The sequence below is a fragment of the Tachyglossus aculeatus genome, chromosome 22, assembly GCF_015852505.1.
Source record: "Tachyglossus aculeatus isolate mTacAcu1 chromosome 22, mTacAcu1.pri, whole genome shotgun sequence".
Classification (NCBI taxonomy): domain Eukaryota; kingdom Metazoa; phylum Chordata; class Mammalia; order Monotremata; family Tachyglossidae; genus Tachyglossus; species Tachyglossus aculeatus.
In genome coordinates, this window is record NC_052087.1 from 36,256,752 (window position 1) to 36,284,280 (window position 27,529).

Sequence of the window (27,529 nt, forward strand, 5' to 3'; positions counted from 1 at the left end):
TGTGAGCCCACTGTTGGGTAGGGACCGTCTCTATATGTTGCCAACTTGTACTTCCCAAGCGCTTAGTCCAGTGCTCTGCACACAGTAAGTGCTCAATAAATACAATTGAATGAATGAATGAATGAAGGGTGACAGTATGCTGGGTGCTGGTTACTTGTCCATATTTACAAGTGCAGTGTGCTGGTTCCTTGTCCATATTTACTCTTCTGTTTATTTTATTTTGTTAATACGTTTTGTTTTGTTGTCTGTCTCCCCCTTCTAGACTGTGAGCCCGTTGTTGGGTAGGGACCGTCTCTATAGATTGCCAACTTGTACTTCCCAAGCACTTAGGACAGTGGTCTGCACACAGTAAGTGCTCAAGAAATACAATTGAATGAATGAATGAATGAATGAATGAACGAAGGGTGACAGTATGCTGAGTGCTGGTTACTTGTCCATATTTACAAGTGCAGTGTGCTGGTTCCTTGTCCATATTTACGATTCTGTTTATTTTATTTCGTTAATATGTTTTGTTTTGTTGTCTGTCTCCCCCTTCTAGACTGTGAGCCCGTTGTTGGGTAGGGACCGTCTCTATAGGTTGCCAACTTGTACTTCCCAAGCGCTTAGGACAGTGCTCTGCACACAGTAAGTGCTCAATAAATGCGACTGAATGAATGAATGAATGGGGGCAGGGGAGTAGGACCAGGAAGTAAGTAAAATAGCATTTGTTAAGCGCTTACTATGTGCAAAGCACTGTTTGTTCTAAGCACTGGGGGGATCAATCAATCAATCAATCGTATTTATTGAGCGCTTACTGTGTGCAGAGCACTGGACTAAGCGCTTGGGAAGTACAAATTGGCAACATATAGAGACAGTCCCTACCCAACAGTGGGCTCACAGTCTAAAACAAGGTATCCCGCGTGGAGCTCACAGTCTTAACCTCCATTTTACAGCAGAGGTAACTGAGGCTCAGAGAAGTTAAGTGACTTCCCCAAGGTCACACAGCAGACACGTGGTGGAGCCGGGATTAGAACCCATGACCTCTGACTCCCAAGCCCGGGCTCTTTCCACTGAGCCACGCTGCTTCTCTAAGGAGAGTTGCCCCTGGTCCATGGCAGGGGGGGCCAGGGCATAGGGCTCCCTGCATCTACTGGGCTGAGCCCACTGTTGGGTAGGGACTGTCTCTATATGTTGCCAACTTGTACTTCCCAAGCGCTTAGTCCAGTGCTCTGCACACAGTAAGCGCTCAATAAATACGATTGATTGGTTGATTGATTGATTAATCTACTGCCTGCGGAGAGTAGAGCCTGAAGGAGCCCGGCATCTGCGGCCTGCTGGCTGGGGGAGAGGAGGGACGGGAGGGAGGCCCACTGTAGATCCTGCGGCCCCTTGGCTACCGGCGGAGCAAGCTGGACTCAAGGCCTAGGCGGGAGCGCAACTGGCATAGTCAAGCCGGTGATTCCCAAAACTGGGCATCCCCCACCCTAGCCCCCTCCTCACCCACCCACCCAGCAGTGAGCCTCCGCTTGCCCCCACTGAGAAAAAATAATAATAATGACGATGGTATCTGTTAAGCACTTACTATGCGCCAAGCATAGCATAGCATAGCTCCCACAGTGTGCTGGGTGCTGGTTACTTCTACATATTTACAAGTGCAGTGTGCTGGTTACTCGTCCATATTTACTATTCTATTTATTTTATTTTATTAATAGACTGTGAGCCCACTGTTGGGTAGGGACTGTCTCTATATGTTGCCAACTTGTACTTCCCAAGCGCTTAGTCCAGTGCTCTGCACACAGTAAGTGCTCAATAAATATGATGATTGATTGATTAATATGTTTTGTTTTGTTCTCCGTCTCCCCCTTCTAGACTGTGAGCCCACTGTTGGGTAGGGACCGTCTCTATATGTTGCCAACTTGGACTTCCCAAGCTCTGCACACAGGAAGCGCTCAATAAATACGATTGAATGAATGAATGAATAGTTACTATTCTATTTATTTTATTTGGTTAACATGTTTTGTTTTGTTTTCTGTCTCCCCCTTCTAGACTTTGAGCCCACTGTTGGGTAGGGACCACCTCTTTATGTTGCCAACTTGTACTTCCCAAGCTCTTAGTACAGTGCTCTAGACACAGTAAGCGCTCAATAAATACGATTGAATGAATGAATGGTTACTATTCTATTTATTTTATTCTGTTAATATGTTTTGTTTTGTTCTCTTTCTCCCCCTTCTAGACTGTGAGCCTACTGTTGGGTAGGGACTGTCTCTATATGTTGCCAACTTGTACTTCCCAAGCACTTAGTACAGTGCTCTGCACACAGTAAGCGCTCAATAAATACAATTGAATGAGTGAATGAATGAATGAATAGTTACTATTCTATTTATTTTATTTTGTTAATAGGTTTTGTTTTGTTCTCCGTCTTCCTAGACTATGAGCCTACTGTTGGGTAGGGACCATCTCTATATGTTGCCAACTTGTACTTCCCAAGCACTTAGTCCAGTGCTCTGCACACAGTAAGGGCTCAATAAATACGATTGAATGAATGAATGAATGAAGCACTGTTCTAAGCGCTGGGGTAGATACAGCATAATCAGGTGGTCCCCCATGGGGCTCGCAGTCTAATCCCATTTTACAGGTGAGATAACTGAGGCCCAGAGAAGTGACTTGCCTAGAGTCTCACAGCTGATAAGTGAGCCCACTGTTGAGTAGGGACTGTCTGTATATGTTGCCAACTTGTACTTCCCAAGCGCTTAGTACAGTGCTCCGCACACAGTAAGCGCTCAATAAATACGATTGATGATGATGATAAGTGGCAGAGTCGGGATAAGAACCCGCGACCTCTGACTCCCAAGCCCGGGTTCTTTCCACTGAGCCACGCTGCTTCTCTAAAGAATCAATCAATCAATCAATCGTATTTATTGAGCGCTTACTGTGTGCAGAGCACTGGACTAAGCGCTTGGGAAGGACAAGTTGGCAACATAGAGAGACGGTCAAAGGCTGCAGGGAACGGGGGTGAGGGTGAACAGAGAGGCTGCAGCCAGATGCTAGGGAGCAGCCCCAGGAAGAGCTAGCTCTCTTCCTCCCTTCAAGGCCCTACTGAGGGCTCACCTCCTCCAGGAGGCCTTCCCACACTCAGCCCCCTCCTCCCCGTCTCCATCCCCCCCGCCTTACCTCCTTCCCTTCCCCACAGCACCTGTCTATATGTCTGTACCTATTTATCACCCTATTTATTTATTTCTTTTACTTGTACATATTTATTCTACTTATTTCATTTTGTTCATATGTTTTGTTCTGTTCTCTGTCTCCCCCTTCTAGGCTGTGAGCCCGCTGTTGGGTAGGGACCGTCTCTAGATGTTGCCGACTTGTCCTTCCCAAGCGTTTAGTCCAGTGCTCTGCACACAGTAAGCGCTCAATAAATACGATTGAATGACTGAATGAAGAGCCCTGGTCCCAGAGGACACCTGTCCGCGCCAGGCCCGGGACAAAAGCGGCTGCCCTGTAGGACCATGGACAGCAGAGGTGGGATCAGGAGGGACTAGGCCCCTCTCTGCTGAGGGTCTGCGCTCCACTTCTAGAACTCGTCCTTCCCAAGCGCTTAGTCCAGTGCTCTGCACGCAGTAAGCGCTCAATCAATGCGATTGAAGGAAGGAATGACTCCTAAACCCCTGCGGTGTGAGCCCACTGTTGGGTAGGGACTGTCTCTATATGTTGCCAATTTGTACTTCCCAAGCGCTTAGTACACTGCTCTGCACATAGTAAGCGCTCAATAAATACGATTGATGATGATGATGATGATGGTGGAAGGACCCCGGAGAGATCACCCAATCCAGTCCCCCATAATAATCATCATCATAATAACCATGGTATTAAGCGCTTATTATGTCCCGTGCAATGTACTGAGCGCTGGGTTAATAAGAATAATGATAATGATGGCATTTATTAAGCGCTTACTCTGTGCAGAACACTGTTCTAAGCGCTGGGGAGGTTACAAGGTGATCAGGTTGTCCCACGGGGGGCTCACAGTCTTAATCCTCACCTCACCTCCTCCAGGAGGCCTCCCCAGACTGAGCCCCCTCCTTCCTCTCCCCCCCATCCCCCCTGCCTTACCTCCTTTCCCTCCCCACCGCACCTGTATATATATGTATGTTTGTGCATATTTATTACTCTATTTATTTTGCTTGTACATATTTATTCTATTTATCTTATTTTGTTAATTTGCTTTGTTCTGTTGTCTATCTCCCCCTTCTAGACTGTGAGCCCACTGTTGGGTAGGGACCGTCTCTGTATGTTGCCAACTTGTACTTCCCAAGCGCTTAGTACAGTGCTCTGCACACAGTAAGAACTCAATAAATACGATTGAATGAATGAATGAATAATCCCCATTTTACAGATGAGGGAATTGAGGCCCAGAGAAGTGAAGTAACTTGGCCAAGGTCACACAGCTGACAAGTGGCAGAGCCGGGATTTGAACTCATGACCTCTGACTCCAAAGCCTGGGCTCTTTCCACTGAGCCACACTACTTCTCTGGGTTAGGCACAATACAATTAGATCGGATACATTTCCTGTCCCACGTGGCTCACAGTTCATTCATTCATTCATTCAATCGTATTTATTGAGCGCTTACTGTGTGCAGAGCACTGTACTAAGCGCTTTGGAAGTACAAATTGGCAACATATAGAGACGGTCCCTGCCCAACAGTGGGGTCACAGTTGAAGGAGGAGGGAGAACAGGTATTGAATTCCTGTTTGGCAGTTGAGGAAACTGAGTCACAGAGAACAATAATAATAATAATTGTGGTATTGGATGATGATGATGATGGCATTTATTAAGCGCTTACTATGTGCAAAGCGCTGCTCTAAGTGCTGGGGAGGTTACAGGGTGATCAGGTTGTCCCACGGGGGGCTCACAGTCTTCATCCTCATTTTACAGATGCGGCAACTGAGGCCCAGAGAAGTGAAGTGACTTGCCCAAAGTCACACAGCTGACAATTGGGGGAGCCGGGATTTGAACCCCTGACCTCTGACTCCAAAGCCCCGAGCCACGCTGCTTCTCAAGCACCGCTTCTTAAGCATTACTACGTGTCAGGCATTGTAATTGCACTAACTGTTGGGGGTAGACACAAGCTAGTCAGGTTGGACCCAATCTGTGTCCCACATGGAGCTCACAGTCTTCATTCTCATTTTACAAGTGAGGAAAGTGAGGCCCAAAGAAGTGAAGTCAGTCAGTCGTACTTATTGAGCGCTTACTGCGTGCAGAGCACTGTACTAAGCGCTTGGGAGGTACAACAGAACAGTAAAATAAACACAGTCCCTGCCCTCAACAAGCTTATAGCCTAGAGGACTTGCCCCAGGTGACACAGTAAGCAAGCGGCAGAGCCGGGGTCAGACTCGCAGGTCTACTATGCTCCTTCCGCTGGGCCGAGCTGCTTCTCTAAAAATCGGTCCAAATCACTCCACCTTGGAGATGGACACTCCGGGGCCTCCCTCAGTTCCACAGGGCCGGGACAGGAAATTCCCCTTTTCATGAAAACCCTCTTTCCCCGAGCAGAGATGGAAAGGGCTGGTCCCCATCCTCTGTGAAAGACGTCAGGGCTTAGTTGGGGAAGGCCTCTTGGAGGAGATGTAAGACTTCTGGGGAAGCAGCGTGGCTCAGTGGAAAGAGCCCGGGCTTTGGAGTCGGAGGTCGTGGGTTCAAATCCTGGCTCTGCCACTTGTCAGCTGTGCGACTTTGGGCAAGTCACTTAGCTTCTCTGGGCCTCATCTGTAAAATGGGGATGAAGACTGTGAGTCCCACGTGGGACAACCTGATTACCTTGTATCTACCCCAGCGCTTAGAACAGTGCCTTGCACATAGTAAGCGCTTAACAAATACCAACATTATTATTATTATTATTACTTCTGGGAAGGTAGAGAGGAGGCTGTCTGGGGCAAGGAGTCCCCAGGATGGGGAAGAGGAGCCTGCCCCTAGGAGGACTACCCCTAGGACACTGAAGCAGGGAGACCAGAAAGAACTGTACTAAGCGCTTGGGAGGTACAATAGAACAGTAAAATAAACACAGTCCCTGCCCTCAACAAGCTTAAAGCCTAGAGGACTTGCCCCAGGTGACACAGTAAGCAAGCGGCAGAGCTGGGGTTACACTCGCAGGTCTACTATGCTCCTTCCACTGGGCCGAGCTGCTTCTCTAAAAATCAGTCCAAATCACTCCACCTTGGAGATGGACACTCCGGGGCCTCCCTCAGTTCCACAGGGCCGGGACAGGAAATTCCCCTTTTCATGAAAACCCTCTTTCCCCGAGCGGAGATGGAAAGGGCTGGTCCCCATCCTCCGTGAAAGACGTCAGGGCTTAATTGGGGAAGGCCTCTTGGAGGAGATGTAAGACTTCTGGGGAAGCAGCGTGGCTCAGTGGAAAGAGCCCGGGCTTTGGAGTCGGAGGTCGTGGGTTCAAATCCTGGCTCTGCCACTTGTCAGCTGTGCGACTTTGGGCAAGTCACTTAACTTCTCTGGGCCTCATCTGTAAAATGGGGATGAAGACTGTGAGTCCCACGTGGGACAACCTGATTACCTTGTATCTACCCCAGCGCTTAGAACAGTGCCTTGCACATAGTAAGCGCTTAACAAATACCAACATTATTATTATTATTATTACTTCTGGGAAGGTAGAGAGGAGGCTGTCTGGGGCAAGGAGTCCCCAGGATGGGGAAGAGGAGCCTGCCCCTAGGAGGACTACCCCTAGGACACTGAAGCAGGGAGACCAGAAAGAACTGTACTAAGCGCTTGGGAAGTACAATAGAACAGTAAAATAAACACAGTCCCTGCCCTCAACAAGCTTAAAGCCTAGAGGACTTGCCCCAGGTGACACAGTAAGCAAGCGGCAGAGCTGGGGTTACACTCGCAGGTCTACTATGCTCCTTCCACTGGGCCAAGCTGCTTCTCTAAAAATCAGTCCAAATCATTCCACCTTGGAGATGGACACTCCGGAGCCTCCCTCAGTTCCACAGGGCAGGGACAGGAAATTCCCCTTTTCATGAAAACCCTCTTTCCCCGAGCAGAGATGGAAAGGGCTGGTCCCCATCCTCTGTGAAAGACGTCAGGGCTTAGTTGGGGAAGGCCTCTTGGAGGAGATGTAAGACTTCTGGAGAAGCAGCATAGCTCAGTGGAAAGAGCACGGGCTTTGGAGTCAAAGGTCGTGGATTCAAATCCCGGCTCTGCCACTTGTCGGCTGTGCGACTTTGGGCAAGTCACTTAACTTCTCTGGGCCTCTTCTGTAAAATGGGGATGAAGACCGTGAGTCCCACATGGGACAACCTGATTACCTTGTATCTACCCCAGCGCTTAGAACAGTGCCTCGCACATAGTAAGCGCTTAACAAATACCAACATTATTATTATTATTACTTCTGGGAAGGTAGAGAGGAGGCTGTCTGGGGCAAGGAGTCCCCCAGGATGGGGAAGGGGAGCCTGCCCCTAGGAGGACTACCCCTAGGATGCTGAAGCAGGGACACCAGAAAGACCCCCAGTCAGTAGGGATTATAATTGCAAGAGTTGTGGAAGAGTCTTGTCTTGTCCTATCCTGTCAAGTCGTCTCCGACCCACAGCGACTCCACGGACACATCTCTTCCAGAACGCCTCACCTTCATCTGCAATCGCTCTGCCAATGTATCCATAGAGTTTTCCTGGTCCAAATGCAAAACTGCAAAATCCATTGCCTTCTTCCGCTCAGTAAACTTGAGTCTCCGCCCTCGACTCCCTTCCCCACAGCACCTGCATATATGTATATATGTTTGTACATATTTATTACTCTATTTATTTATTTATTTTACTTGCACCTATCTATTCTATTTATTTTATTTTGTCAGTATGTTTGGTTTTGTTCTCTGTCTCCCCCTTCTAGACTGTGAGCCCACTGTTGGGTAGGGACTGTCTCTGTATGTTGCAGCTTGTACTTCCCAAGTGCTTAGTACAGTGCTCTGCACAGAGTAAGCGCTCAATAAATACGATTGATTGATTGATTGACTCTCTCCCATGACGCTGCTGCCCAGCACAGATGAGCAGATTGCCTTCCACTTGTTGGCCGCTGCCCAAGCTAGGAGTGGAATGGGTAGGGCTCTCCCTCCCCTAGCCGAGAGTGGAAGAATACTGGAAACTCTCCAGGTGTGATCCTGAGAGGGACATGGAAGAGTACGGGGAGATAGTCATTCATTCATTCACAATCGTATTTATTGAGCGCTTACTGTGTGCAGAGCACTGGACTAAACGCTTGGGAAGTACAAGTTGGCAACGTATAGAGACGGTCCCTACCCGACAGCGGGCTCACAGTCTAGAATGGGGAGACAGACAACAAAACAAAACATATTAATAAAATAAATAGAATAAATATGTACAAATAAAATAAATAAATAGAGTAGTAAATATGTACAAACATCTATACAGGTTCTGTGGGGAGGGGAAGGAGGTAAGGCGGGGAGGATGGGGAGGGGGAAAGGAGAGGAAGGAGGGGGCTCAGTGTGGGAAGGCCTCCAGAGCAATGTGGCCTAGTGGAAACCAGCCCGGGCTTGGGAGTCAGAGGACCTGGGTTCTAATCCTAGCTCCACCACTTGTCTGCTGTGTGACCTTGGGAAAGTCTGTTAACCTCTCTGTTACCTCATTTGTAAAATAGAGCTGGACGTGGACTGTGTTCAAACGGATTATCTTGTATCTACCAATCAATTCATCAATCAGTCGTCCTTATTGAGTGCTTACCATGTACTAAGTAGTTGGGAGAGCACAATACAACTGAATGAGCAGACCCCAGTACTTAGTACAGTGCACGGCACACATAAACTACTTAATGTATACTATTAAGAAGCAGTGTGGCTCAGTGGAAAGAGCACAGGCTTTGGAGTCAGAGGTCATGGGTTCAAATCGCAGCTCCGCCAACTGTCAGCTCTGTGACTTTGGGCAAGTCATTTAACTTCTCTGGGCCTCAGTTACCTCACCTGTAAAATGGGGATTAAGACTGTGAGCCCCCCGGGGGACAGCCTGATCACCTTGTAACCTCCCCAGCGCTTAGAACAGTGCTTTGCACATAGTAAGCGCTTAATAAATGCCATCATCATCATCATCCAGTACCACAATTATTATTATTATTCTCTGTGACTCAGTTTCCTCAACTACCAAACAGGAATTCAATACGTGTTCTCCCTCCTCCTTCAACTGTGAGCCACGTGGGACAGGAATTGTGTCCGACCTAATTGTATTGTGCCTAACCCAGCGTTTAGTACCTTGCTCGGAACATAATAATACCATGGTTATTATCATTATTATTATGGGGGACTGGATTGGGTGATCTGTAAAATGGGGATTAAGACTGTGAGCCCCCCGTGGGACAGCCTGATCATTTTGTAATCTCCCCAGTTCCTAGAACAGGGCTTTGCACATAGTAAGCGCTTAATAAATGACATTATTATTATTATTATTATTAAATACCAAAAAATAATAAACAATTGTGGACGTTGTAGGGCAGCTCTAGCAGGGAAAGCTTCTTGCCAAAGGTGGTCTTGGAGGAGGTGAGTTGGGAGGCAAGGAAGGATGGCCTGTAGCCCAGGGACTGGGATGAGAGGGAGTCAATCCTCTCCTCTGGGGCGGGAGCAGGAGGGGGTGGCCAGCAGGACTAGGATGAGGGAAGAAATAGCCGCTTTGGCTCTAGGCAGGAGGAGGCTTGGAACTGGGAAGAGGAGGAAGAGGAGGTGGAGGAAGTGGAAGAGGAGGTGGCCATGGCCCTGCTTGACTCCCTTCCTGAGCTTGCAGCTCCAGCAGGGTTTCTAGTGGTTCAGGCAGGTCAGTGAGTGGGCAAGGAACTGCCAAGCTGGGACCAGCCCTCTAGCAGGGAGGGTTGGGACACTGGCCCAAGATGGACAAGGTGCCATCAGTGGCCAAAGGCGTGGGCAAAAGGCCTAAGTTTCTGGAGGAGACCGGGGCCCTGCCTTGGCAGTGTGATGGGGAGGGTCTGGGATCGAGAGGACCTGGGGCCATTGGGGTTGGAATGGGGAGCTGAAGAGGGCTCCATACCCCTTGGGGTGGTGGGGAATGGAGTGGAGAGTGGGCCCGGTGCTTTTTAGGGCCATGGGGAACGTATTGGGGAGCTGCGGAGGGCCCCGTGCAAGGGTATTTGCCTGGGGGCAAAGCTGGCCAAGAGACTGAGGTCAGAGCTGGACCCCAGAGAGCTTGGAGGGTAGCCAGGAGCTGGCCCCAGGTGGGGAGGTGGGGCCCAGGGTACTGGGGCCTAGGGTGTTGCCCGTCCAGCCCCCAGCCCAGGGTGTCAAACAAACAGGCCAATGTGTCCTGGCCCCTGCCCCCCGTGTTTGTGTTTGTTGGTGATTTCCGCCATCTTAGCCCATGAATTAACAAGTGACCCATTGACGGGGGTGGAGGGGGGGCCCTGGGCCCCGCACAAACCTCCCACTGTGTGGCCTCTCCCACCTTCCCTTCCCCCCTTGCCCCTTGGACAATGGCGTGGTCTGAGCCAACGGCCACAGCTGGCGGGGGTGGGGGAGGGGGCCGGAAGGGGGTAGGCCACCAGAGGGCTGGGGTGGGCTGGGGGGGGGGCAAGGGCCACTGACCCCTCTAGGTTCAGGTTGGAGGGCCACCTGTAGCCAGGCCCTGGACAGTCCTGAAGACCCAACCCAAAGGTCCACTAGACAATGTCCTTGCTCCCTCCATCTTCCCAGCAGGTGCTATGTGGACACCGCCCATCCTGGGGTCCTCGCCAGGCCCAGGGGGGCAGAAAGGGGAGGGCGGAGTTGCGGCCTTTGCTGGGAAACCAAGTCTCTGGGTGGGTAGGGAAGAGCCTTGTCCTGGTGGCAATGGAACCAAGGTGCCTTGAGCCTCTCCTGCCCTGTGGGAGACTAGGCCCAGAGGGATGGGGGGTGGGGAGGGGCGAAGGCCTTGGTCTCCCCGAGTGAGCCCCAGCCCCTTCCCCCACAGGAGCCCTCGAGGATCCGTGGGGTGAGAGTGAGCGGCCCCAGCCCCCTCCCCTGGGTGGTCCCAAGGGAAGGGGGGAGGGGAGTCCAATCAGACCACTTTCCACGGCGGGGTGGGGGGAAGGAAGGGGAAGACAGGAGAAGGGCTGGTTATCCTTAGCGTCAGGTAATAAAGAGCATAATTAATGAGGAATGCTGGCCACATAGCTCAGGGGGGAGGGGTTGGAGTTAAACTGTGTCTTGGGATGGGGAGTGGGGTCCTCTGGACCCCTTCGAGGAGCCCTCTTCTCCCCTGCCCCCCTGAGCACATGGTCCCCAAATCCCTCCTCTGACATTTCCTCGGGACCCTTAGTTTGTGGGGGCAGAGGGGGAGACCTGGGCTTTTGAGGGTCTTATGGCCAGCCCCTTGGGGGGTTAAGAAGGAAGTTGATGGTGGAGGAGGGGCAGGGGATGGGAGTCAAATCCCCTCACGCCCCTCACCCCCCCCCCCCCATCCTTCTTCTCCTCCTCCTCCTCCTCTCCGTCTCCCCGCCAGTGTGGGGCCTTCAGAGTGTTTGGTCAGAAATGTCGAGTGCGGATTCTGGAGGCTTGTGGCAGGGCGGGTGGCCAGTGAGCAGAGAGGAGCAGATAAACGGAGCGGAGGGAGGGGGCTGCTGGCCGCCCTTACTTGCTGCCGACCCACTGTGGGCATGGCTTGAGTACGGCCAGTGCCACACACTGAACCCAGGGCTGACTGGCCCAGCCTGGGCCCTCTCCCACAGTGCCCTCAGCTCCATGGGGAGGCCCAGTGGTGCTCTGGAGGTGCCAGGGAGTGGTCAATGCCCTGGGGGCTCGAAGGAGGCGAGAAGTGGCCCCCAATCTCCAGGAGGTCACTGTCCCCAGGTCAAGACTGGAACTCTAGCGGGCCCCCACAGGCGTCCACACTGCCCCAGGGTCTGGCCTCTGGCCCCCTCCAGCCAGCTGCCTCCCTGCCCGCTCAATGACCATGGCACACTTTGGCCAGAGCAGAGAAGCGGCGTGGCTCAGTGGAAAGAGCACGGGCTTGGGAGCCAGATCAATCAATCAATCAATCAATTGTATTTATTGAGCGCTTACTGTGTGCAGAGCACTGTACTAAGCGCTTGGGAAGTACAAGTTGGCAACATATAGAGACGGTCCCTACCCAACAGTGGGCTCAGAGTCTAGAAGGGGGAACCCAGATGTGATGGGTTCTAATCCCACCTCCGCCACTTGTCAGCTGTGTGACTTTGGGCAAGCCACTTCACTTCTCTGGGCCTCAGTGACCTCATCTGTAAAATGGGGATTAAGACTGTGAGCCCCACTTGGGACAACCTGATCACCTTGTATCCCCCCCAGTGCTTCGCACATAGTAAGTGCTTAACAAATGCCATCGTCATTATCGAAATTGAGGCCCTTGGGCTGGGGCTGCCACCCTTGGCGGGCTCCCCTCCTCTTCCCATTTCCCAAAGACCCAGCAACATCTGGTTCTCGTTAGGGGGTCCGAGCCCCCCGCCCCCCCATCTCTGGAGAGGGAGGGCAGCAGTGAGGATTAGGGCGATTAGGAGCGCTGCTGGCTGGGGGAGGGGAGGAGGCTGAGGGAGAGGAGCCGACTTGTTATAAATAGAAATACCATAAACTTATCAGCCTATCACTCTAGGTAAATTCTGAGTTTAATCTTGAAAACTTGTAAATACAGAGGCTGGGAGGGTGAGGGTAGTTTTAACCCCTTTTTGTTCAGCTCCCAGCCAGGACCTCTCAGGGTTTTGGAGTCTTAGAGGCTCCTGGAGAAAGGGCAGGGAGCTCTGGGAACCGAGAGCTGGATGCTGCCCCTGGTCTGGACTTCCTCTTTCTCATCCTCCCTGCAGCTGGGGCTGTCAGGCAGAGGGTGGAGGTGGAAGATGGGGAGTGGGACCCAGGGAGCCGGGAAGAGGTGTGGGGCCCGGCGGACTCTTTTGGCCACAGATCAAGTTGTGGGGCAGCAGGAGGGGAAGTCAACCAAACAGTGGGATTCCTAACATTCCCACGTGTCTCCTTCTCTGGGGTCCTGGATCTCCAGACCCAGCTCAGGGGAAGGGCAGCGGGTGGGTGGAGGGAAGGGGGTGTTCAGAGAGTGGGAGGGAAAGACGGGAAAATCCTTGGGGCAGAGGCCTGGCGGGCACCCGGGGCGGGGGGAGAGAGAAGTGCTGATGGGGCCTAGGAATCCGGAGGGGAGGAAGAGAGCAAGGTGAGGGCTCCCATCCCCAGGTCAGAGGGAGGGGAAAACGGGCAGTAACTTCCATGAAATCAGTAGGAAACAAGGGCAGGGTTGGGGGGACTTTCAGGAAGAGGTGGAGGTGTGTGAGCTTGGGGGCTGCCCCACACTGACCTGTCTCCCGGTGGTTCTCCTGCCTACTCCCCTCTAATCCCGGGCTGCTGAGGGCGGGTGGGCCGGGGGTCCCGGGCCTGTCGCTGGAAGCGCGTGACTGTAGCAAGCGGCATTAGCCTCTCATTAATTACCTAAGCTGGAATGGCGCTCGCAGCAGCCTCTAGGAAAACCCTTGGACTCCAGGGACTCCAGGACTGGGGGGCCTGCGGCTGAGAAGGGGGAAGGAGGAACACGGGAGCCTTGAGCGGAGAGGGAAGAGAGGTGGGGGGCTTAGGGCTAAGGGGGAGGAAGGCCAGGGGCTGTGCTGGAGAGGCCAGGAATGGGGAGGCTAGAGGTGGGGAGCAGCTCAGTTTGGGGTCTGGGGAAGAAGGGTGAAGCGGAAGAATTGGTAATAGGGAGAGAAGGAAACAGCGATGGAAAGGAGGCCCAGAGGGTCTGGGAAATGGGAACTTCAGGAATTTTGGAATTTGGGGTCTGGGGAGGAAGGGTGAGTGGAAGAATTGGTGATGGGTAGAGAAGGAAACAGTGATTCATTCATTCATTCATTCAATCGTATTTATTGAGCGCTTACTGTGTGCAGAGTACTGTACTAAGCGCTTGGGAAGTACAAGTTGGCAACATATAGAGATGGTCCCTACCCAACAGTGGGCTCACAGTCTAGAAGGGGGAGACAGAGAACAAAACAAACCATATTAACAAAATAAAATAAATAGAATAAATATATACAAATAAAATAAATACATAGAATAATGCATACAAACATATATACATATATACAGGATATACATATATACAGGATATACATATATACAGGAAGGTGATGAAGTGATGAAGAGGAGGCCCAAAGGGTCTGGGAAATGGCAACTTCAGGAATTTGGGAAGCAGGGCGGAAGACCAAGGACCTGAGTTCTAATGTGGCTCCACCACCTGTCTGCTGGATGATCTTAGGCAAGTCACTTAATTTCTCTGTGCCTCAGCTACCTCATCTGTAAAGTGGAGATTAAGACCGAGCCCCACCGTGGGACAAGAACTGTTTCCAGTCTGATTATCTTTTATCCAGCCCGGTGTTTAGCACAGTGTCTGGCTCATATTAAGCTCTTAACAAATACCATAAAAAAAGAAAAAGAAAAAGACTGGGTGGCCCCCTGACACCCTCAGATGTACCAAACGGCCCTTGGCTGATGTGGAAGTCACAGACCTTTCTTACATGTGTTACACAATATAGTGACATCAGCTAGAACTTTTCATGGAAATACTCAGACCCCAGATCTGCCCACCTCAGCTTGCTCCACCTGAGGTCCCTCTGAACACCAGTGACACTTCTGAGCCACGGGGCTTGTCGGCGGAGCTGGGGTGGAGAGCTGCTGAACGGAAAGGAGCCGTGTCTGCTCCAGACGGCAAGAGGAGGGACTAAAAGCATACTGAGGGCCATCCTGGGGGGAGTGGACAGGCTTCAGCTGGCCCGATTTGGGCCAAACAGAGCCCACTCATTGCTGGCCCATATGCTGGCAGACACTAGTCTTCCTGAGGCTTGGAGCCGGGAGGTGGCAGGACCGCTTCCTGTCGCTCCCAGGTCTCCCAAACAAGAGCCGAGAGCATCAGAGGCAAAAAATGCAGGGAAGCAGCATGGCTGGTGGAAAGAGCAAGGGCTTGAGAGTCAGAGGAGCTAGGTTCTAATCCTGGCTCTGCCAGTTGCTTGCTCTGTGACCTTGGGCAAGTCGCTTAACAGCTCAGTGCCTCAGTTTTCTCATCTGTAAAATAGGGATTAAATACATGTTTCTCCCTCCTACTTAGACTGTGAGCCCCATGCATGCATGCATGACCTAATTAACTTATACCCACCCCAGCGCTTAAACCAGTGTTTGATACATAGTAAGTGATTAAAAAACACCACAAAAGAAGAAGACATGCTGAGGCAGGGGACCAAGGGACTCGGGTGCAGGCCCTGGGTCAATCAATGATACTTATTAAGGGCTTACTGTGCGCAGAGTATGATCACCTTGTAACCTCCCCAGCACTTAGAACAATGCTTTGCACATAGTAAGCACTTAATAAATGCCATCACTATTATTATTATTATTATTACTAAGTACTTGGGAGAGAACAACAAAACAGAGGAGGAAGACGCGCGTTCCCTGCCTGCTGGGAGAGGCCTGAGCCCAGAGGGCTGGTTCCTGAAGAACTAAGAGCTGGGTTCAGGTCCGCCCCGTCCACCTGCATCCTTGAGTTCCCCTGAGGGGATCTGAGGGAGATGCCTCCTCCCCATCCACTCCCCGGTGGGATCAGGAGCACCTCAACATTAATCCTTCCCTTCCCCAACATCTGAGGACCTCAGGACCCTCCCCTCTGCATCCTCAAGGGGTGGAGGTGGAGCAGGAGACTGGGAATCAAGATACCCCCGGCCTCTTGCTCCTGGAGAGGGAAAATGCTCTCTGGGCCGCCCTACCAGCTTCTCCATCCTCAGCCAAGCTGTCTGCTCTCCCTGGGAGGAGATTAGGCTGGGCAAGGGGTGGGGCCTGGCCAGGGCTGGGGCTGGGCTGGAGCTGAACAGAAGCTGGGCTGGGGTTGCAGGGAGGACTGGGCAGGGGCTGGGATGCAGCTGGGCTGAGCAAGAGCTAGGCTAGGGGCTGGGGCTGGGCCTGGGGCTAGTCTAGAGGCTGGGTGGGAGCACAAGAGCTAAGTTTCAGATTCCAGAAAAGGCCCTGAATCCAAGATCCAAGCCTGCCTGGGCAGGGGTAGGACCAGTCACCCTCCTCCCACCCCATAGGGGCCCATCATTCAGCTCAGCTACCCCTCCCTCTGTGTTCTCCTCCCCCATTGCCTCCTGCTGGGACACTAAGGAAGAGATTGGGAGTTGGGGGTCGTGGCTTCCAGCTCACAGAGCCCTGAGAAGGGGGAGGAGTGGGTAGGGGGGACCCTGCTGTCTGTCTCATCTCCCTGACTGCCTTCCGGCTTCCCCACCCCCCAACACAGGCCATGACATCAATGGGGCGCTGGAGCCCTCCAACATCGACACCAGTATCCTGGAAGAGTACATCAGCAAGGAAGACTCCCCAGACATGTAAGCCCCCCTACTCCCCTCTCTGGTCCATCCTCACTCCCTAACCTCCCACCCCCTTCCTGAATTCGGGTGGTGACAATTTTTCTATTTCCAAAGCTTTTTCACACGATCGCTCTTACTGCATCCTCACAACGTCCCTGGGGGAGGTCGATGCAGCTATTCCCATTTTACCCACTGAAGCCTGATGCCCAGAGAGGTTAAGGGGCCTGCCCGAGGATCTTAAGTGCCAGATCTTTTCCTTTTCCACCAGATCCTGAAGTGGGTACCACCTTCCCCATCCATCATTCTCTCTTTCTTTCCATCCCCTTCCCGCTCCACCTCCTCCTTTCCCTCCCCAGGTTCAGTCCTTGTCTCCCTCAAATGCCCCAGGCTGGAAGGGCCATTAGAAGGCATCCCACCTGGGACGTGGTGGCAGTGGTGGAGGAGAGATGGAGGGAGGCATATGGGAGACAGAAGGCTGGGGATTGAGAACTGGTCATGCCATGGATTCACTCTGCTTGCTTGGACAGTTGCTAAAACGCACTATCCCTCAACTTCCTCCTCACTCGAGCGGTGAGAACGAGGGTCCCTTGCCTCCTCTCACTGCCCCAAGGTATAAGCATCTCTTCTACTCCTTCCCCTAGCCGAGGAGCAGCCCAACGAGCCTGGGGTAGGGATGGGATAGAAGTAACAGTCTTTGTTAAATGCTTACTGTGTGTAGAGCACTGTTAGTAAGCACTGAGAGAGAATACACAGATGAGAAGTAGACAGGGTCCCTGTTCCTCGGTGGACTCACAATCTAAAAAGGGTGGAGGTGTCTCTTTTGTGTTCAAAGTCTTCTGAAGGAGCTTCCACCAGCCCCTCCAACCAACAGGGGGCTATTTGGAGGACCTCTTTTAGGGGACAAGCTCCTCACAAAGTCTTTGTGAGAGCACTACAGGGGCAAGGAACAAATTTCCTGCCCTTGAGGGGTTTGCCATAGAATAGGGAGTCAATAATGGAAAGCAGGAGGAAGAGCCAGGGTAAAACAGGAAGGAGTACTAACGTTGAGACGAAATTGCTGAACAAATAATCAAGAGGGCAGAGCCTCCTGCCAAACCTGAATAATCAAGACATGCATACCTAGGTGCTGCAGAGAGGAGTTAAGTACCTAAGCATTAGGAGAGTTCGTTGGGCTGGCGGGATGAGCTTTTCTCCCACAAGGCCCACAAGGAGGGAAGGAGGGAAGGAGGGAAGAGAGGGACTTGCATGGGAGAGCTCCGGGGTCTGGGCTGGAGACTTTCCAGATCCCATTTCCCATGCCTGTGCACACTCCAGGCTCCATTGCCGAGAGAGGCATTTCCTATTTTCCACTCCAAATTCTGCCCCCGGACACAACATCACATCACTCACCTGGCCTCTCACAGCGTCCCCATGTCCACAGTCTCCCTGTGCCCATGATACCCTACCCAGCCTCTGGTTCTCCGGGCCTCCAGTCCCCCCCACCCTCCAGTCCCCATTACCAGCAGACCCTTTGGCTCAGCCCAATCCCTGAATAATAATAATAAGTGTAGCATTTGTTACGTGCTTACTATGTGCCGGGCATAGCGCTGGGATGGATACCGGTAAATTGGGTTGGACACAGTCCCTGTCCCACATGGGGCTCATAATTTCCATCCCCATTTTACAGATGAGTAACTGAGGCACAGAGAAGTGAAGTAACTTGCCCCAGCTTGCACATCCGCCAAGCTAGCTCTCTTCCTCCCTTCAATGCCCTACTGAGAGCTCACCTCCTCCAAGAGGCCTTCCCAGACTGAGCCCCCTTTTTCCTCTCCTCCTTCCCCTCCCCACAGCACCTGTATATATGTTTGTACAGATGAGTGAGCCCCCTTTTTCCTCTCCTCCTTCCCCTCCCCACAGCACCTGTATATATGTTTGTACAGATTTATTACTCTATTTTCCTTGTACATATTTACTATTCTATTTATTTTGTTAATGATGTGCATCTAAGCTTTATTTCTATTTGTTCTGACGACTTGACACCTGTCCACACGTTTTGTTTTGTTGTCTGTCTCCCCCTTCTAGAACGTGAGCCCGTTGTTGGGTAGGGACCGTCTCTATCTGTTGCCAGCTTGTACTTCCCAAGCGCTAAGTACAGTGCTCTGCACACAGTAAGCGCTCAATAAATACAACTGAATGAAAAAAGTGGCGGAGTCAGGATTAGAACCCAGGTTCTTCTGACTTCCAAGCCCGTGCTCTATCCACTAGGCCATGATGCCTCCTGAACTCTTCTGCTCTGCCTCTCCCCCACAGCTGTTTCCCGGACATCCCGGGCCCGGCTGGCTACCCGCATCCCCAGCCCTCTGGATCGGCTGCCGGTCCTCTCGCAGCCCACGGGACTTCCCCTGGCTCCGGGGGCGTCCACCATCTGAGCTCCCAGGGTGGAGGACCCTCACCAGGACGCCATGGGCCACCTCTGCCCCCGCCACCCTGCGGGCCCGGCTACAGCGGCCACCTCAACTGCAACAACAACAACGGGCTGGGGCCCAAGGGCTTCCTAGGGGGCCACTGCCTGAGCGGCGGGGGGCCCCCAATCAAGGCGGAGCCCAAGGCACCCTACGCCCCGGGGTGAGTGTGGGCCAGGAGGAGGGGCGGGAGGCGGTCAGGGCCTGGAGGAGTCAAATAGGCCAGGGCAGTAGAGAGTGGGCCACAGCGTGGCTCAGTGGAAAGAGCACGGGCTGTGGAGTTAGAGGTCCTGGGTTCAAATCCCAGCTCCGCCATTTGTCAGCTGGGTGACTTTGGGCAAGTCACTTCACTTCTCTGGGCCTCAGTTACCTCATCTGTCCAATGGGGATGAAGACTGTGAGCCCCCGTGGGACAACCTGATCACCTTGTAACCTCCCCTGCGCTTAGAACAGTGCTTTGCACATAGTATAAGCTTAGTGAAATGCCATCATTATTATTTTAGGAAAGAGCTCGAGAGAGGGAAGGGGGAAGGAAGAGGGAGGGGCTTGGGAGCAGGCGAGGGGTTTGGGGGAGAGGAATAGCTGTGGAGAGGGAAGGATCTGGGGAGCAGGGAGGGAACGGGGGGCAGGGATAATGGGGTCAGCCTTCAGAGCCCCTTTCACCACCCTATATACCCTGAGTCCTTTTCCTGTGCCCCATCGCAGCCTGGGCCCAAGCTGAGCTCTGGAGATACAAGAACTGCCTTCTCTGACCCTCACCTACCGGTTAGCACATCTACAGGCCGTGGAGACTCCGTGCCTCCCCACGCTGGGTCTCTATCGCGTATACCCCAGGGTCAACAGCGGTAGGGGCCGTGGTCACTTCCATCTCTGCTCCCCTGGCCAAGCAGGAATCTGTGGGGCTCGGGGGCAGACCAAGTGTTAATGCAGAGGACCCCCTTTGTCCAGGGAATTAGCCCAGTGCTGAATCACCAACTGCCAGGGAGAAAGAGGCAAATGTCACCTGGGTGGTCTGTGGTAGCCAAAACTGCCAGAACCTTCGGGCATCCAAAGCCCAGTTTATCCCCTAGTTCTGCCCTTGGTTCTGCCCGGCAGGGCACACCAAGCCTCCCCCTTCCTGGAAGTGAGCAGTCCCGTGTGCCAGCCTTCTCCGATAGAGGCCTGCCATCTCCCTGCAGGAGCAGCAATGTCTCAGAGGGAAATAATAATAATAATAATAATAATAATGGCATTTATTAAGTGCTTACTATGTGTGAAGCACTGTTCTAAGCACTGGGGAGATTACAAGGTAATCAGGTTGTCCCCCCGGGGGGCTCACAGTCTTAATCCCCATTTTTGCAGATGAGGGAACTGGGGCACAGAGAAGTTAAGTGACTTGTCCAGAGTCACCCAGCTGACAATGGGCAGAGCCGGAATTTGAACCCACAACCTCTGACTCCAAAGCCCGGGCTCTTTCCACTGAGCCACGCTGCTGGCCTTCTTGCAGCCCTGGTGGCCCTTCCTTGCCCACCCCACTCCTAACTTCTGGGGTCCAGGAAGAGGGGGTGCTGAGCGTGGCTTCTTGCTGCTTCTCTCCCCATCACGAGGCCCATGTGCTGGACTGGGGGTCCAGAGGGATGGGAGTGGCAAACATGAGTTGGGGAGGGAGTGAGAGCCTGAGGGGCAGAAAGTCCTGCCCCTTCTGTCAATTAGGCAGGCCCAGGGGCCAATCAGGAGGCACATGACATGCAACCCCTCCCCACCCAACACACACACCTGTCCCTCCGCCTTAAAAACGCCCAGTCTGCCTGGGCTGAAGCAAGAGGCTTTCAGCTGATTGTGAAGAGAAGGGGGCAGATGGATAGCGAAAGCTGCTGGGTGCCCACTCCCCGGATTTGGGTGGAAGATGGGATGGGAATGACAGCTCCATTAGGAAGTCTGGCGGGTGGGGCTGGGATAGGGCCAATGACTTTCCCAGCAGAGCCTCAGCCCTAGCTGGACTCGAGTTGCATTGATGTGGCCAGGATAGTGGGTGGGGAACAGATTCTAGCTACAGCCCTGAGGGGCAGGGAAGCCCTAGCTTTGTCCCCAGCCTGTTCAAAGAACCCCTGCAGGGGCTGCAAGAGTGGCCAACTCCCACCAGCCCATGTTCCATCTCCCCTGAGAGAGCCTTGGAGCTGGGGGCCTAGGGAAAGGCTTTGAGGGTGGAAATCTCTCTCTTTGGGTAATGCTCCCTGCCTCCCAGAGTCTTCTGGGACCTGCATGCTTCTTCCCGGGGCTACATGTGCTAGCCTCTGGAGGGGTTGGGGCTGCCTAGGTATGAGTAGCCACAACTAGTTTCGGTGCAGAGGATGGAGGGTCTGGCCTCTGGCCCCCCCGAGGTCTCCTCCCATCAGCAAGAGTTGGGACAAGTGGGGAGGGATTGGAACAAAGCGTCTGTGGAAACACTGTCACTGCTCCAGAGGGTGGGGTTTCCTGAGGCGCTCCACAAGCCGAGAGACCACCACGGTCCTGCTCTCATCCCGGTCAGCCCTGCAGGAGGCTCCGGCTGCTTACTGGAGCTTTGGCCCCATCGGTGGGTCCGTGTGACTGGTGTGTGGGGCAACCACTCTGTCGCTCAGAGCTGGTAAAGGGGGGAGCCTGGAGGGGTGGGGGCTACAGGGACAGTTCCTGTGGTCTCAAATTGGATGATGGGTGGTTGCCCCCACCGCCCCTGGGCCCTACCCTTCACCCCCACCTCCCTCAGGGGCTTGCCCTCCCTACATCTGGGCCCCTTGGCTCTGGGTTGGGGAACGGCTTTCCGTGGAACCGGATCCCAGCCGTGTTCAGCCCTGGTGGCGGTCTCCTTCGCCCTCATGATCCTGACTGTGAAAGAGGCTGAATGAGGCCCTGGTAGGTCAAATCCCTTTTGGCAAATAGTATCTCACAGTTGGGTCTGAACATCGCTGTTCCATGCTATTGCGTGATACTGTCCCATGCAAACAAGATTGGTTGGTAATACAGCACAGTAGTGTCGCACCCCAAACTTCAATGTAACATCAGTTAATCAGGGATATTTATTGAACGCTTACTATGTGCAGAGAACTGTACTAAGGCTTGGAAGAGTATAGTACAATAGAGTTAGTAGACTTGTTCCCTGCTCATCAGGAGGCCAAAGGGGGAGATCACATCACCTCAGGCCCACCATTGCCCGTAATGAGTCAGGGGCGGTTGTGAGTTCCTGAAGGAAGAGGAGGGGGAGAAGGAGGCCTTCAGTGTCAACTGTGTGTTGCACCTCTGGGACCCAAAGGAAGTTGGAGGGGTCTATGAGCCCTCTGGGAGGGGTGGGCTCTGGTGGGTATGATGTATTAGCAGTGCCAGGGCCCATCTGGGACAGATGTTTGCAGGTCTGCCTGATCTGGGTGGGAATATGGACGTCCTTTCCTTCGAACGGTGGTCAGCTAGGCTTGGGACACTCTTTCCACTGTCCACCCCACCATGGGAGCTGGTCCAGGGCTCAGTGGCATGGTCTGCCATGTGGAGATGCCCAGCCTGTGGCAGACATCCTCCCTGTTGGGCAGCCATGCCCTCCAGCCCAATCTTGGCAGCACCCCATGGGCTTAGTCCTGGTTCTATGGGTAGAGAGCTGCATGCCCCAGGCACAGCACATGACACACTGAGGGATAGTCTCACCCACCTCAGTCTGGAAGCTTTACCCCTAAGCCAAGTGACTGGGGTGGAGGATGGGGGATAGGCCTGGGGCAGAAGCAGGGCTTTCCCCATCCCAGACCCTGTTGGGAATGGGTCTTCCAGGGGTCGGGAGAGCCAGGTGACCAGATCGAGAAGGATTCGCCCCATCTTCCCTTCTCCCCCTCTGCTGTTGCCGGGGCAGTGCAGACCTTCCTGGTGCTCTTTTGTTCCTTTTCCGAGCGGCTGATAACAACCCCCGCCCAGGGCCTGGCCCTCCGCCCGATGCCACACCTGCCCCTCCTGGGGCCTTGGCAGGGCTTCCTCTGGGCAATCCTCTGCTTTCCTAAACCCCGGGGGTGAGGTCCCACCCTGCCCTCCCCTGCTAAGCCAGTGCAGGATGAGCTCACTGAGCAGGGCGGAAGGCCAGGCCACTGCTGTCTGTGTTTGCAGAGGAGAGGACCGGGCCCGGGCAGTTTGGGGGATAGGGAGGAGAAGGCCAGGTGGGAGGATGGGGCCTGGGCAGGGCAGATGGGGCCCCGGTGGGGGACATTGGGCTCAGGCAGGTGTGGGCTTGGACAGGGGTGGGGGTGGGACCTGGGCAGAGCGAATGGCCTCAGGTGGGGAAGACGAGATCTGGGTGAGGGGCACTGCCCAGGTGGGGAGCACTGCACTGGGGCATGAAGGAGTGGGTCCTTCATGAAGAGAGGGACAATTGTGACCGGTTGGCGGACGAGGGGTCTCCCAAGGGCTCAGGCCCACCCCCTCCATGCCGGCCTCTCGGGCCCGTTTCCCCGGTGATGGGGCTGGCCTGGCCTCTCTTTCTTTATCAGTTGGCGCCCCTTCCCCCAAACAAGGAGAGGGAGGGTCAGCTGTCGAGCCCCAGGCTCAATCCCTGGCAGCCGCCTGGGGGAAGAGGCCGGGAGAGGGCAGTGCCCTGTAGTGGGCAGCCCCGGTGCCCTTGGGAAGGGTAAAGTTCAGCTGGGGCCAGTCCGCCCCATCCAATGGGAGGAGGTCAGGGGCTCCTGGTCCACCGCTGCTGGAAGAGGGGCTGTGGGGCCAGCGGATGGGTGGCCCAGGCTCACCTGCCCCTTCTCTCCCCAGCACGCTCCCCGACTCTCCCCCGGACTCAGGCTCTGAGGCCTACTCCCCCCAGCAGGTGAATGGTAAGTCCAGCGGGCAGCGCCACCCCCCACCCGGCTTTGGGGAGAGCGGTTGGCCGGTGTTATCGGACGGGCGGGCAGGGGTGGGGTAAGGAGGTGCGGGGGAGGGACCTGGCGGGGGCCACGTTACGTGGGGAGAGAGATTATCGCTTGGCAAATACTCCCCGGCTCCTGCCTATTGTTTGGGATGAGGGGCAGGGGGGGCCATGGGGATTGGGGAGCGGCCAGGTCCCCCAAGAGAGCCCGGCCCCCAGAATGGGCCCAGCCCGCTGAGCGAGCCCGGCCCCAGGGGCGTCGGGTCCTGCCGTCTGTGCCTGCTGGAGCCCATGCGGGCGATGAGGCCTGCCTTGCCAACCTCGCCATGCACTCGCCCTTTGGTGGTAAGTCCTGGCCTGGGCGTGGGCCCGCCGAGAGCCCTTGGGCAGGGCGACGGGTGGCCAGGTGGGAGGGACAGGCCCGGAAGGAGATTCCAGGGGAATGTCTGTGACTTGGGACCCTCTGGCCGGAGCCACCCAGAGCGAGGGCCTCTGGGAAAGGGCTCTCCTTCTCTCTTTCTCTCCTCTCCTGCATTTCAGCAGTTCCCCGGCAGAATCCGCCCTGTAGAGGCACCCAGCTCGCCTCCCCACATTGGGAGAGGGGTCAAGAGTTCTGTTTATCTTACCAAAAAATCCCTGGAATTCCTCCGGGCCTTTCCTCCGGTGGAACAAAGGGAATGGGACCTTCCCCCACCCCCCAGCAGCCCCTCTGCTTGTCTGTGGGCTGGCCAGGGGTCTGGCCTTTGGGGGGGCCTGCTGGGACCCTCGCCCCAGGGGATCCGGCCCGGGGGGTCTGACAGAGGGCTGGCTGGAGTCTTGTGGGGTCTGGTCAGGGGTCTGCCTGGGGACAAGACGGGGGGAGCCATCCTGTTCCCAGAGGTGGGGACGGCTCTGAGAGAGGTCAGCTGGAGATGCCGGGGCTCCCGGCGGCTCTGGGGGCAGAGGAGGCATCTCCCCCATCTTCCCATCCCACCCATCCCATCCTATTCCTGGTAGTGGGGAAACGTGGCCCTTCCAGCCTGTAAATGGAAGCCCCAGCCCCAGGAGGAGGAAGAGGAGGAGGAGGCTGGAGCCCAGCTAGGAGGGAGGGAGGTCAGGGAGGAGTGAGGGGGTCCAGACCAGGGTTGTCCCACCAAGCCCACTGTGCCTGGGAAACAGTCTCACTCCTGTCTCCTTCACTAGCTTCAATCTCCCAGTCCAGACTCCCTCAGGCCCGGAGTGATCCGACTGGCTGGCCGGCCGGCCTCCGTCGCTTGGGCCTGGCCATGTGTTCACACATGAAGACAAAAAGCCGGGGCCCTGCGAAGCCGGTGGCCATGACCTCTCGAGGGAATCGCCAAGCAGACGTGTCCCTTGGAGCCCACCTAGCCTTGCCCCAGGGGGCCGGAGGCAGGGCAGGGGGAGTGTGAGCCAGCCTCCATGCCGAGGCAACCACCCCCTGTAAAGGGTCCAGGTCCTCGGCCTCTGAGCAAGAGGGACAGATACTCGATAATTCTGGGACATCCCTGCCCTGGCCACCAAGGCAAAGCCCGCCTTTACCCTCTCCCTCAGTTTCCCCAACCTGTCTCCCTACTGACCTGGAACACATAGTCAGACTGGGCTCTCTTCAGCTCTACTTTGCTGCCACAGAAGTCTCCCTCCCGCCTCCCTCCTTCCCCAACTTCCCTCTCTCCTTTAGCCTCTCTCCTCTGTCAATCAATCAATCGTATTTATTGAGCGCTTACTGTGTGCAGAGCACTGTTCTAAGCGCTTGGGAAGTACAAGTTGGCAACGTATAGAGACGGTCCCTACCCAACAGTGGGCTCACAGTCTAGAAGGGGGAGACAGAGAACAAAACCAAACATATTAACAAAATAAAATAAATAGAATAGATATGTACAAGTAAAATAAATAGAGTAATAAATACGTACAAACATATATACATCTATACAGGTGCTGTGGGGAAGGGAAGGAGGTAAGGCAGGGGGGATGGAGAGGGGAAGGAGGGAGAGAGGTGTCCTTCCCCAGCCCCTCCCTCCTTTAGCCTCCTTTCTTTCTCAAGCAACCTCCCTCCTTTGGCCTCTCTCATTCCCTCTCCTCTCTCTTTTAGCCCCTCTCCTTCCCCAGCCCCCTCCTTCCTTTTTTTGGCATTTGCTAATTTTTTGCTATGTGTTAGGCACTGTACTAAGTGCTGAAATGGATATATGGGCCCGGGCTCTATCCACTATGCCATAATATTTTTGGCCCGAGTCCCTAGGAGAAGTGTCACGTTGGACACAGTCCATGGGGCTCCCATTTTATGGGTGAGGTAACTGAGGCACAGAGAAGTGAAGTGACTTGCCCGAGGCCACCCAGCAGATAAGTGGCAGAACCAGAATTAGAATCCATGTCCTTCTGATTCCCTCCTTCCCCAGTTTCCCTCTTTCCTCAGCTCCCTCCCTCTTTCCTCATACCCGTCCCTCATTCCCCATCCCCACTCCCTTCTTTAGCCTCCCCCCTTTCCCAACCTCCCTCCTTCCCTCTCCTGCCTTCCCCTTTTTCCTAGCCTCCCTCCCTCCCTATCAGCCCACAACTTGTTGAGGTAGAAGGCATTTCACTTCTCCTAGGGACTCGGGCCAAAAGTATTATGGCATAGTGGATAGAGCCCGGGCTTGGGAGTTACAGGACATGGGTTTTAGTCCTGGCTCTGCCACTTGTCTGCTGGGTGACCTTGGACAAGTCACTTAACTTCTCCGGGCCTCAGTCACCTCATCTGTAAAACAGGGATTGAGACTGTGAGCCCCAAGCGGGACAGGGACCGTGTCCAACCCTATTTGCTTGTATCCATTTCAGCGCTTAGTACAGTCCCTGACACATAGTAAGTGCTTAACAAATGCCACAATTATCATCAGATCCCTGATGAGATCATCAGTCCCAGAGAAGCAGCTTGGCTCAATGGAAAGAGCCCGGGCTTGGGAGTCAGAGGTCGTGGGTTCAAATCCCGGCTCCGCCACTTTTCATTCGTTCAATCGTATTTTAGACTGTGAGCCCACTGTTGGGTAGGGACTGTCTCTATATGTTGCCAACTTGTACTTCCCAAGCGCTTAGTACAGTGCTCTGCACACAGTAAGCGCTCAACAAATATGATTGATTGATTGATTGAGTGCTTACTGGGTGCAGAGCACTGTACTAAGCGCTTGTCAGCTGTGTGACTTTGGGTGAGTCACATCACTTCTCTGTGCCTCAGTTACCTCATCTGTAAAATGGGGATTAAGACTGTGAGCCCCACGTGGGACAACCTGATCACCTTGTATCCTCCCCAGTGCTTAGAACAGTGCTTGGCACATAGTAAGCGCTTAACAAATGCCATTATTATTTTTATTATTATTATTATGAGTCCCCTCAGGCAGACTTGTTCAAAAAGAGTCCTTAGAATCGACCCTTACTGATCCACATTCAGAGAACCACAGACAGAGGGAGAGACTGTCTGACCGAGAGATTGACAGGCCAACTTGTACTTCCCAAGCGCTTAGCACAGTGCTCTGCACACTGTAAGCGCTCAATAAATACGATTGATGATGATGATTGACAGGGATACTGACAGACTGACAGGCAGATTTCTTTCCTTCCAGTCCTTGAGCCCCAGGATGGTTCTGGGGTTTGGGGAGCCCTGGGGAGTGTGGTGTGTTTGCTGCTGAGCAGGAATGGAGTCTGGGGAAAGGAAGGCGGTGGCAGTGGGTGGGCCAGGGACTGGTGGGGGGCATTTTCCTCAGGGAAGAGTTGGTTCGGTGCCCCCGTCCCGATGAGGATCTGACAGGATCACGGAGCGGACCACATGAGCCGGGGCCGAAAGGCGAGGGGGCCGGATTAGGAAGGAGGCCACATTCAGAGACCAGAGGGAGATTTGTTGGAGGTCCAAAGCAGCATGGCATAGTGATAGAG

At 54.0% G+C, this 27,529-nt stretch overlaps 1 protein-coding gene across 2 annotated transcripts in view; it reads left to right on the top strand.

The window, feature by feature from the left end:
- MYRF (myelin regulatory factor) overlaps positions 1-27,529 on the top strand; it is a 65,424-nt gene that overhangs the window by 11,009 nt on the left and 26,886 nt on the right. For both annotated transcript variants that reach the window (XM_038764322.1, XM_038764323.1), the window contains exons 2-4: positions 16,276-16,363; positions 18,635-18,949; positions 23,536-23,597. In XM_038764322.1, the coding sequence (XP_038620250.1) occupies positions 16,276-16,363; positions 18,635-18,949; positions 23,536-23,597 (465 nt within the window). The remainder of the gene's footprint in view (positions 1-16,275; positions 16,364-18,634; positions 18,950-23,535; positions 23,598-27,529) is intronic.